General features: G+C 43.7%; 1 protein-coding gene and 1 pseudogene across 2 annotated transcripts; one reads left to right on the forward strand and one right to left on the reverse strand.

The window, feature by feature from the left end:
- Positions 1–4,890: 4,890 nt before the first annotated feature.
- On the forward strand, positions 4,891–6,987 carry LOC307032972 (uncharacterized protein; the record flags this gene model as incomplete). Its single annotated transcript, XM_079671242.1, has 2 exons — positions 4,891–5,230; positions 6,034–6,987. The coding sequence occupies exons 1-2, from the start codon at positions 4,988–4,990 to the stop codon at positions 6,985–6,987; spliced, it is 1,197 nt and encodes a 398-aa protein (XP_079527368.1). The 5' UTR covers positions 4,891–4,987.
- A 3,876-nt stretch (positions 6,988–10,863) lies between these two features.
- On the reverse strand, positions 10,864–11,373 carry LOC307034193 (transcription factor MafK-like; annotated as a pseudogene). The gene has a single exon. The product of its transcript is annotated as a transcription factor MafK-like (transcript).
- Positions 11,374–12,569: the final 1,196 nt, after the last annotated feature.

Here is a 12,569-nt window from a genome sequence, read left to right on the forward strand (position 1 = left end):
GTTCCATCCCTCTGCTTTCACCACAGAAAAGTTAAATCAGGACTGATTCATGACTTCATATTCCATACCAAGGTTCATGGGATGTGTACAAATATAAATTGAGCATTAGAAATGTTCAAACAACAATTTATTATAAATGTAAAGACAGGGGGAGCAGTGTCATGGTCTTTGTCTGTCTTCCAGGACAGGGGTCTGGCTGCTGTGTAGGTGGGGGTGATGGTGCATGGGCTGCTTGTGGCTGTGTCGGAGGGAGGTAGGTGGGATTGTCCCGGGTTGATGCTGGTGGCTGTGTGGGAGGTACGTCTGCTCGGCGAGACTTCTTTGCTGGCTGGGTTGATCGTGATGGCTGTGGTGGAGGCCTTTGTACCGAGGTGTATCTTAATCTTGTGGCAGGCACAGATGGAGATGGAGGCCGCTGTAGTGATGATGGTCCTTTGGTCCTTGGTGGTGATGGCTCTGGTGAAGGCCACGGTAGATCTTGACCTGGGGGCAGGGACAGATGGAGGTTCTTGCTGCTAGGCCCAGGCAGCTGTGAAATCTGAAAAGAATATAGGACAATAATTACTACTAAGTTTGTTAAAATAAAGTTCAAGTGGAATGTTTCTCAAGCACAAATAACAATGCACAACTCAAAATAAAATGGGGAGGTGGGACAGGAGTCTCTCTCTCTCACACAGAGGTAGTTTCCAGTTATTTTCCATACAGTATAAAATCAAAGACAAATATAAATACATCTATATGTGTATATGTGTGGGAAGAATAAAAGTTGATGTTATTCATCTACAAATGTTACCTCACTTTTACACACAGCAAATGTTTACTAACGGAGTGTCACAAGAGAAAGTTCATAACTATCGATAACAAAAAATTAATCAATAAACATTAGTTCATTTTTGCGGTATTCCCCATATAACCCCTGTGTTATGTCTTCTCTTTTTGATGGATCACTCGGAGATTGTCAGGGTTTTGATAACAGCTGCTTTATTCCATCTCCAATGCTATGGCAGAGGACAAACAAATAAAAAGGGCACTGTTATGTTGTGCATCATGTTCCATTAGCAATCCTCAACGCATTGATGATTATCTAAAATCCACTGCCATGTCTTAATAATGCAGGCACACATTTACCACACTAGATGGCGTAGTTCTCCCATTTAGCAGGATTTTACTACAACCTAATTAACTATGTTACACCCACGCATGGGCGTAATTTCCATTGGGGACAGGGGGGACATGTCCCCCGCACTTTTCAAAATCCCATTTGTGTCCCCCCCACTTTTTAAATGTGTTTATTTTTGCAAGCGGTCATCGTCACGGAGGAGCGTCTGTTTGTGTGGCACGAGCGCATCTTGTGAGAGAGAGCTAGAAAGAGAGAGACATAGAGAGTTACGGGGGTTGTTGTTAGCACCTGGTGCTAGCTCGGACCTAACGGAGATTAATAGCTGTTTCAACAATAAGGAGAGAGAGAGCTCTTTCCTGTCGGACTGAGAGAGATAACGTCAGCTCAGGGAGGTAAAGGACTCCGAGCGATTAGATTGTAAACTTTAGTCTAAGTTATCTCAGTGGGTCTCAAACGGTTTGGTCATCTTTGTAAACAAATATTTCCATCTATGTAATATTAGTTGTATATAAAATAAGTGAATAAATCATTCCACTGTGTGCAATAGGTCAGTACAAAATAAAAAACACGGTTTGAAAGGGGAGTGATTAGTCAAATATGCATAAATAAAAAGAAAGAATGCAGACTAGGTAATATAAAGATAGGAGGGAGCAACTCTTTTTTTTGAGGAGCTGTGGTTTTACAGCTACAAAGATGGCAAAGATATTAAAAGTATCTCTGCGCACAATGAGACGGCGATTGAGGTATGTAGCAATTTCTTCAATATTGGAAGTGCCGTCTTGTCTCAATTTATTGTAAACATCCCAAGGACTTACACTATGCATGCTGTAAAGTAAATCTGATTACCGTAGGCCTCATATATTTAAAACATGTTTATGTTTCAGGCAGTTCCACATGCTGCACTCTGGGGACATACTCCACCATCTCAGATGCTGCTCTAGACGACCTCATCAAGGAGATAGTGGCTGGGAATAACCAGATTGGCCCCAAATCTGTCAGGGCACATCTGCAGGCCCAGCATATGTGGATACAGAGACGCAGAGTGCGGGACAGCATGAAGCGGATAAACCCAGAAGCAGCCGCACTACGAGCAATGTCACAGAGACTGCATCGTAGAGCATACCGGGTCGCCGGACCTAACTCCTTGTGGCACCTAGATGGAAACCACAAATTAATAATGTGAATATGACCAATACCAGACTTGAAAGATGGATCATTTATATCAATAGGCCACAAAACCCAAACTCCTGCTTCAGTTTATGTATTGATCATCAAATGTTATTTATACTTTTCATGTTTTTGTTTTAGGTCGAGGATTGTCATTCATGGGGGTATAGATGGATAGTCGTCTTCCTCCGGGCCTCAGACAACAACAGGAGCACTACTGTGATGGACAGCTTCTTGGACGCGGTGGCCAAGTATGATGTGCCCTCGAGGGTCAGAACTGACCAAGGGGGAAAAAACAACTCTGTCTGCCTAATTATGAACATCTTCAGAGGCTCTCACAGAGGCAGTGCTCTCCGTGGAAGAAGCACCCACAACCAGAGAATAGAACGGCTCTGGGGTGACCTGTGTCGAGGTGTAAGCAATGTCTATTACGACCTCTTCAACTTCCTGGAGAGTGAAGGCATAATAGACATAGACAATGAAATGCACATGTGGGCCCTGCATTATGTCTATCTCCCACGCATAAACCATGACCTACGGGGTTTTTTGGACCAGTGGAACAATCATGGTTTGAGGACCGAAAGACACCAGACTCCCATACAACTTTTTGTCCAAGGTTGCCTGGAACGGCAGGACCAGACCACTTCTGCCATGCAGAGCCTCTTTGGTGGAGGACAAGGAGATGCTCAGGAGGAGCCAGAAAGAGAGGCTAGAGCTGATAGAGGAGATGTTGTTCAGGAGGAGCCAGAAAGACAGGGTAGAGCTGATGCAGGGGATGTTGCATTGGACTGGCCAGAGAGTCACCGTACCTCCAAACCAGCACCTGCTAGGCCAGGGGTTCCCAAAGTGGGGGTCGCGACCCTCCGAGTGGGGGTCGCGAGATGATTACAAAATAAAAATGGAAAATAAAGAAAAAATAAAAATGTATTAAAAAAATTGATTAATCTTTTTTCTAATTTTTTTTAATTTTTTATTATTAATAATAACGTTTGCATAGACATTTTCAGGGGCGGACTAGCCATCTGTATAATTTCCCCGCAACGAGGCTCCCCCCTTTGACAATCCACTAGCCAAGGACCACATAAAAAACACTCATGGACCACCTAACTCCACAAATATCCAAAAACAATAGGCCTGCTTACCCATTCCAACAGTATATAACAAATTACAGCCTAATAATGACAGCTTAACCTTCTTTATATCGCCTCGTTCACACATTAAATCAACAATACAAATACAGATTGTATAAGCATTTAGTTCAAATGCGATTTAAAATCCTCTCAGGTTTTACACCTCTTATTATGAAATGTAGACTACATTTATTATGTAGTATTATTTTAAACACGAGTTTATGTCCGAGCCAACAGACTCACAGATTGTTGGCTACTGAGAGATATGCAAAATACACCGCATGTAGGACGACACAAACCTCCGCTGTGGATTTTCAAAACAAAATACAATAAAACTATGGTCGCAGGTCCAAGTTTAACTCTCTGAGGCCTGCATGGTCTGTCTACAAAACAGACCATGCAGGGGGGTGAGGGAGGCGCTCGTAAATTGTTTTTACGGAAACAGAGGGGTTTTATGTTGCCATAAGGCTGTTGACGGTCTTATTATAGGCTGCATCCATTGGTTGGTTTTGTGGCACATTTGTAACGCTGTGCCAACTTGGGCAAGCATGCAAGCAAACTTGAGGAGCGCACACAGGGTGGAGTGAGGTTGAGCGATGGAGAGAAATGGAGAGAGAGAGATTGAGCGAGGCAGATAGCGTGTACAGCAGTTTGCTTGCGCACAGAGCCGGAGTTTGTGAGAGAGCCGGCTTGAGAGTCAATTTCTCTTCAAAATGTAATTGATTGCCAGCCTCCCTTGTCCCTGGCAAATCAGTTACGTTGGTAACGTAACTGATTTCTTCTAATTTGCCTGCATCTGTCGCTGATTTGCCATATGCCTTTCATGAACCACTTCCACCATTGTTGCAGATAAATATAAATCTGATAATAGCCAAACTAACCTAGCAAGAGTAAACTGACAGGCTGCTGTGCCGCATCTCACTCAAAAACCCACACGACTCAACCCAGCAAAAAAACAGTCTCGCGCGCAGCCTTTCATTCAGAATTTCAGGTCAGTAACCTTATCTCCTTTCCTCTATAGTATGTTGATTTTTTTGATAAATATCAATTGCCTTATCGCCCTTCTTTCAGTTGGATCCAGGAAGTACTGTGTGTAAGAATGGAAACCAGTTGGAATTGAGAAATGGAACGACAGAGAAACAGAGCTGTACATAGAAAGTGAAGAGATTGTAGACAAAAATACAGCAAACTAAATATAGCAATACCAAACACGCGCAACATTATTCCTGAAATAACAATTGACGCACAGATAATACACTTTGGACCTCATGTGAATAGCCGTGTTCACACCGGAGTACTTTTCCCACAAAGGTTCATGAGAACTTAGTTCATGAGAACTCTTTAGTTCTCATGAACAGATCGCGTTCACACCGGAATAAGTCCCTGGGGGTGGATTAGGCAAATGAAGCCGCTAACGTCACTTCTTCTGCTTTGGGTTTACTGGCAGGCTACAAACAACTTCACGGCGAGTACAGTAGGTGGCGGTATGGACCTTAAAGTTGCAATCCGCCAAAAACCGAGAGAAGAAGAACCAAGATAAGAAGAACAAAACAAACTTCCGACCTCAGACATGATGGAGTTGACTGATGTTGTGGTTTTTGTGCTCGTGTTATACAGCGTTGTAACAGAGTTATTTAAGACACAAAAGCAGATCGACACCACCTCAAATGAAATAGCAACGCTGCTTCGGAAGCGAAGACGGTTAAGAAGCGATATCAAAAGGATTGGACGACGGAATGCACGCTCTCTGGCCTTATTTGACCGTAGGGCGGCTGAGGATGATGAGCGTTATCACGCCATAAGAACAGCAATGGTAAGTTATCAGTAAATCAGTAAATCATAATACTATCTAATGAAGGATTTGTGGAGTTATGTGGTTCATTCCAGAATTGGAGGACATTTCATGTCCCCCATATCAAAAATCTTGGTGACCAACTTGCATGTCAAATATAACATTTAAAATATGGATTTTATTTACTTTTTTTGGTATTATTCTATTGATATATGTCTCTTGTAATGGTAAAATCAATTTGTTAAATCATAAACATATTTTAAATAACAGTAATTTTGCACAGAAGGTGTGTCCCTCAACATGCGTTCAACCCTGTTACCCAAACCTTTTTAGATTGGCGCCACGGGTAGACCAAAACTAAGTCCTCTCTTTTATTTTTTCATATTTTTACAATTTTTTCAGTCTTAAAAGAGTTTGGCACTCTGACCCACTCAACCCTGTTACTGATATTATCAGGATAAAGCATATTCATTTCAAAGTTATGTTTCTTTCATTAGATATCCAAGGTTGTCCTTGCCTTGGAAAGTAGCATTACATGCTACATCTAGCAATAATTCCTGAGGTTAAAGCTCAAATTAGCATTGATTTTCAACCCTGTTACTATAATTAGAGTAACAGGGGTAATTCTTCATTGGAAAATATACATTTGATGCCTAGCTGAGCAAATCACTTTTTTTGATGGTTTATTATCTGTTTTTCCCAAATACATACATTTTTTAAAATAAAATTAAAGGTTCATTTTTCAAAAATGTTGGTGTCTAAATTGTCCTCCAATTCTGGAATGACCCATGTAGAGCTAATTTGTGCCTCTGTATGTATTCCAGATATGCGAATACTACGGTGCGCGTCGTATCCCGCGCTCTCTCTGGGTGAACAATAGAACCTTGGCCTGGTGGGAGACGGTTATGCCAACATACACCGATGAGCAGTGGATTAAAGATTTCCGAATGTCCAAGCAGTCTTTTCAATACCTCTGTTCTCGCCTGGAAGCAACGTTGGGGAGAAGCGACACAAACTTCCGGGAGTGTGTACCTGTGTGTAAAAAAATCGCCATAGCACTGTGGAAACTTGCGACCAACTCCGAGTACAGGACCATCTCTCATTTGTTCGGAGTCGGCAGATCTAAGGTGTGTTACTGTGTGCACGAGTTCTGCTCCTCTGTTGTGACGCTACTCCTTCCTGAGTTTATGCCATGGCCGAACTCTGAGAAGTTAAAGGAGATGGCGTTATCTTTTGAGCGCAGGTGGGGTGTGCCACAGTGTGTAGGTGCAGTAGATGGATCACACATCCCCAGAGTGTTAGGCATGTCATCACTGGGTAGTTTTGTGGATAGGGGTGGTCTACTTCCTCATGTGACAAGGGATATTGGTGGACATGATGTGGGTTACTATATCCTTGGTGACTCAGCCTACCCCCTGCAAAGATGGCTGATGAAACCGTTGCAAGATAATGGAAGGCTCAAACCCGAGCAACATGTGTACAACTTCAAAACAAGCCGAGCACGAGTGGTGGTGGAGAACGCTTTTGGCAGACTGAAGGGCAGATGGAGGTGCTTGATGAAGCGAAACGACTGCAAGATTGACAAGATAAAAATCCAGGTGGCAGCATGTTGCATATTACATAACCTTTGTGAGAGTAATGGCGATGAGTACAGGGCCGAATGGACTGCCTTACCGGCGACCCAGCTTGATGGGCCAGCGCCAGCCATTGGCGAGGCTGGGGGGCAGCCTCCCCAAGACACGCGCACAGCCCTTATGAGGCATCTCAACAGCGTGTAAATTGTAAATTGACAATAAAGCTGATATGTTGTACAGTGCTTTTGGTTCTCTCTTTTATTTAGCAGTCAAGACAGACACAATAGTGCAGACACACCACAGTTATAAGGGTACTTTACAACAATGTAAATGTATTTATTATATAGTGTCCTCTCAGGCTGATTTAGCAAAAGGATATTAACCCTTGTATTTTCATTATTTATCTCAAAATGATATGATAAATTATTTGTGTGTATGCGTAAGACTAAGAGGAGAAATAAGCAAGATACAGGATTTTTTAATCGCTATCTAGGTTCTCTTTTATTTAGCACAGTCAAGACATAACAATAACGGCATCACGCTGTTCCAGGTGTCTCGTATAAGTTAAAGTTTTAGCACCAAAACAATATAGTAACAGTGGCAATATATGTATAATAACAATACAAAATAAACTGTCCCAGGTGTAGGGATAGGCTCAGCAGCAGACACACACTAGTGCAAAGTTAAGTGTCAGTATCAAAACAGTGGCAATATATATATATATATATATATACATATAAAATAACAATACAAAATAAACTGTCCCAGGTGTAGGGATAGGCTCTGCAGCAGACACACCTTAGTGCAAAGTTAAGTGTCAGTATCAAAACAGTGGCAATATATATATATAATAACAATACGAAATAAACTGTCCCAGGTGTAGGGATAGGCTCAGCAGCAGACACACCTTTTTGCAAAGTTAAGTGTCAGTATCAAAACAGTGGCAATTACATTACATGTCATTTGTTAGATGCTTTTATCCAAAGCGACTTACATACTCAATACTGTGGACAACCACAGTAGCAATTTGGGGTGAAGTGTCTTGCCCAGGGACACAACGACATGCTGACTGCAGTGGGACTCGAACCTGCTACCCCCCTGATTCAAAGTACAGCACAATATCCACTGAGCCACAGCCCTCCCCCCCCCCCCCCTATATATACACACTACAGCGAAGAAGGCCTGTTGGACTTAACCAGCTCGGAAAGCACTGCCAGAAGCCCAATCTGGAAGGCCTGTTGTTGCTGCGCAGACACCTCAGCCTGGCGCGACATCACTGGCGCGACATCACCATGACCAGATTGTCGTCCGTTTCCTGGGACTTATGAACAGACAACATCAGTTCGTCGTGCATCTCCCTGTTGGCCATGGCACGTCGGTCCTCACTCTCCTTGCTGGACATGGCACGCCGGTCCTCCATCGCCGCGATGGTGTCAAGGAAGCTCTCATCCCGAGCCCGCTTTCCTAAGAGCACAAACAAGCAATACAATATCAGTTTATTCTCCATGTAGTTTTACAACATACAAGGAATTTGTTATATATAACAATATAAATATAAATAGCATAATATATATACACACACACATATATATATATATATATATATATACACACACACACACTTTGTGTGTATACACATATATATATACACACACATACACTGTGTGTGTGTAGTGCCCTTATTTATTGTGTTGTATTTGTGAAGAGTGCTTAATGTATGCTTGAACTTTGTTTTTTGTCAAAAAATCTTTAGTTTTCTTACCGGAAGTCATGCGACCTCTAGCCCGGAAGTTTATGTTTGTGAGAGTGAAAAAAGGCGCAAAAAGTGTAAACGATGTATTTTCACGGTGTTTCATAATTGTACCAAGGCGGAAATAAACGTGATTAGTGGACATCAGTTCAATGCATAACGTTATTTTCAAGACCAAAGTAGTAACAGTGTGTTTGTATGTAGCCTACCTTTGCGTTTGGTTGGTGGAAAGGGAGACGAGCGAGGACTGCTGTCCCGATCTGGAGGGGAAAGCTCACTCGTTTCAAGAAAGAGTTGTCCCATCTCTGCCCCTGAAACACACGATTAGTTAGTGAAGCAAATTACAGAAACATTGCACACTTATTCACAAGTCAAAACGTTTTCATAGCGGCCGAGAATAGCTAGCCAGCTAGCTGTTATTAGCCAGCTCAGGGTCGGCATGCTAACAGTGTTAGCCAGTTCAGCCTAGTATAGCTAGCTCGATCTACTGAGCAAATAAAGGTACGTGCAGATTAAAACAGTGCCGTGCATGTAGTTTATTTTTACCTTCTTCGTCGTCGCCGCCGAACACTGAATCCGCCATTTCAGCGGCCTCCCACACCAGCGCGCCCGAATCGATTGTCGATGCTGTGCCGGATAAATAGGGCCTGTGGCCGAGCAGAGCATCCAACATCTCGTACCATTTGCTGGTCTTCCGGTCTTTACCACTCTTATTATTGTGGTCTTTTATTTTTTTGTAGTCCTGCCTGAGCTTCTTTATTTTTTCCCGGCATTAGTTAGCGCTGTGGAAGATTCCCAGGTCGCGTAACTTCAGCGAACAACGGTCATACAACTTCGAATTGGAAACTGCCTTTAGCAGAAGCCGCTGGCTCGCGTCCTCGGAGTAAATCGACAGAAGCGCCGACACATCCTCATCAATCCACCGCTCCGATAACTTCTTTGCTAAAACTGTTTCCATAACTGTTGCCATAACTGCTTTCAAAAACAAAGTACTCTCTCCGTTGGTGCGCTGGCCTAATAAGAGGAAATAAAAATGGCATTTTCCGAGTTTCACGGGGCGTGGTTTGCAATCCGCCAAGCCAATCAGAAATATAGCTCTTTTCTCACAAGAGAGCCGCATGAGAGTCCCTGCTCTCTAGCAAGGACGGAAAAGGGGGTAAAAAGGTTCACATGAACTAATTTTAGTTCCGGCTCTTTTTGGTGTGAACGCGACATTTCGGAACTATATCGGAACTAAAGTGGGAAAAGTACTCCGGTGTGAACGCGGCTAATGACAACACGGTACAAAACAGTTACCACCATTGTGTAATATATATTTTCTATAGTACTTCTCTTAAAAAGTTCTTGGCTAGGGTGGAGCATGATGGGACTGAAATCAGCAGGTCACGGGGAATCTTGCGTATTCTGTTGGAACTCAGGGTCCCAAGACTGTAACAGAAATACATAAGCACCATCTTTTTGGCTCTAATACAAATGTTGTGTGTTTGAATATCTTTGTTTGGGTAGTCCAGTCACGATATTACGTTACCCAACAATATAAGGACATGATTGTTTTGCTGACCTAGATTTGACTTTGTTGTGTTTACATGCACGTTTGTTAAGATTCAAATGTAAACATGTTAGCCAATGTTTTTTTCCGCCCGTAAAAGGACTTCGGCATTGTGCAACACACAGCCTGAGAGTCTATTTTAATCATTATTTTATTTATTAAGGAGGATAATTAACTGTTGTTCACTTTCCAATTCCAATGTTTGAATATTAAAGAAGATTTTAAATAAAGTAGTTATCACGACGTGCCTAGTGAATTCAAATGTTCTACAACTTGGTTTGAATGATCTATCCAAAGTATTTTGGGCATTGACATTCTTAAATATTTCCCCCGTGGCCTGGTGTAAACCTAATCTCAAATTATTGGACTTTTCCAGGTTTTCAGTGACCGTAGGAACCCTGTGTATCTGTCCTGTGCTAAATGGTCATGCGCCGACCAAAGACTTGCATCTTTAGAGTCTCAACAATCTTCCACTGCAGGGCTCGACAGTAACGGTTGCCAGGTTGCCATTGGGAACCATTCAGAAAAAATGTCAACCGTATTTTCCGTTCCTGCAACCAACAGCTGATGCCTGGTTGCCAGCCTGGCAACCACTTTTAAAAGTTAGCGTTGAGCCCTGCACTGCTTCCACCCTTTCCTCGAGCTGCACTGATCTGAGACAGGTGATGGTGCTGAGGCGATGTGATGGAGAGCGCCCAGCTGTTTGCAGCACTGCAGGTCGAGGACAGGTGGTTGGCAGAGAAGAAGAATGACTGCACCCCCTCATCTATCTTTCACTCCCTCAAGACCGTGCATCTGTGTTTGACTTCACTATTGTGATCAGGCTGGTGGCTGTTGCCATCTTCCCCGGTATGAACGGGCCAATGACTGACGACGCCATGCCTCCCCCTCCCCCCCTCACACCGACCCCCACAGAGGGGCTCCGTGCCACAGTCCTGGCGAAGGTCTGCAACGCCTAGTACTTAGACCTCAGAGCGTCCAGCTCCGCACGCATGGGAGAGTTCTCGTTGGCCAGTTTGTCCACCTCCTGCTGCAGCACGCTCTTCTGCTTCTCCAGCTCCTCCTTCTGGGTGACCCTCTTCAGCCGGCTGCTGGCGTCGTATCCCCGGTTCTTCAGGGCGCGCCACCGTTGTTTCAGTTGCACAATCTCATCCTTGGTGAGCCCCATGACGTGCTGGTTCAGTTCCCGCACTGATATGGTCACCAGCTCGTCGTCCGTGAGGGTGGTGCCATTCTCCCCCGGCTCACGCTTCACCTTCAAGGCTTTATTTCCTTTGTTAGCCGTCGTCATGCCACAAGTGCCTTGCTCTTCTGAACACACTGTTGGTCAGCGACGCACAAAGCTCACACACACTAAGTTGCCACTAAAGGTCCAGGCTGCCTCAGTCGACATGACGTGCTTCTCTGCCTTTCTCCTAACAGCCGCGGACAATTCTGTTCTAATGTAGTTTGCCCTTTGTAACTGCTTTGCAGACATACTGATCAAATAGGGCCTCTAACTAATTACCTTAAACTCACTAATTAATGAAACCAGTTCAATACGCATTATTCTTATCATTCTTTACGAGCGCAGTAACGGTAAGGTATCTAATTACTTATTTATTTAGTATTCCATAACTTAGTAACAGAGATGGTCAAACTAAAGTAGATACATGGCAGAAATCCTACAATAAAGCGGGACATTGAACTATTCACCCGTGAGAGGGCGATCAAGAAAAGAGAGCGAGCGGCCCCGTTGAGGGAGTTTACAGATGAAAAGACACAGAAAGACAATCACAAAAAGTAGGCTATATGTAGGTGTTTTTTTGTAAATAACTGACGGTATCAAGAAAAAGTAAAGTCCCCTGGTTTGTCCCTTATACCCTAACTGCCGTGAGACAACTCAAAATCAAGTTTCCAAAATCCGACACTGAGGTGGTCTTAACGCACCGGCAGATGAAAGCGCTGACAAAGTGTGTTTCCCGCAGCGAGACGCTACAATACTAATTGTGGGCTTATCATGTTGATTCGGCCACAACAGAAAAAAGAAAAACAAACTCTCGCTCTCTCCAGAGGGGCAGGTCAGCCAAAAAGGCCAAACGGGTCGTTGCCCGGAAAACATTAGCCCATACCTGTGCACGCCCCTGGAGTGGAGTGCACCAGCATGGCTTAAGCTGGGCGTAACTCTACGTCCGACGTAGAACCGAAGGTTAAGACCAAACTAAAGTTATGACTAGTGCACCACTAAGACTTAAGCCCTGGATGCATTGCGCCCGGGTGTAACTTTTACGCCTAGTAGGGAGCAGGCGTAAATCGGAAAGAGAGACTAGTATCCATAGTAACGTAAAACAGGCAAGAAGGAACATAACTATGGCAGTGCGTCTTGTTTACAGGTTTAACAACGAAACGGCATTAAGACGAGAAAGAGTCGTCCATGATCGAACAAACCCACTGGACATCTATTCGGACAGTGAGCTGATAGAGGTTTCGTTTCGGCCGTCAAGCCCT

This window comes from Notothenia rossii (genome assembly GCF_949606895.1).
Source record: "Notothenia rossii genome assembly, chromosome: 3".
Classification (NCBI taxonomy): domain Eukaryota; kingdom Metazoa; phylum Chordata; class Actinopteri; order Perciformes; family Nototheniidae; genus Notothenia; species Notothenia rossii.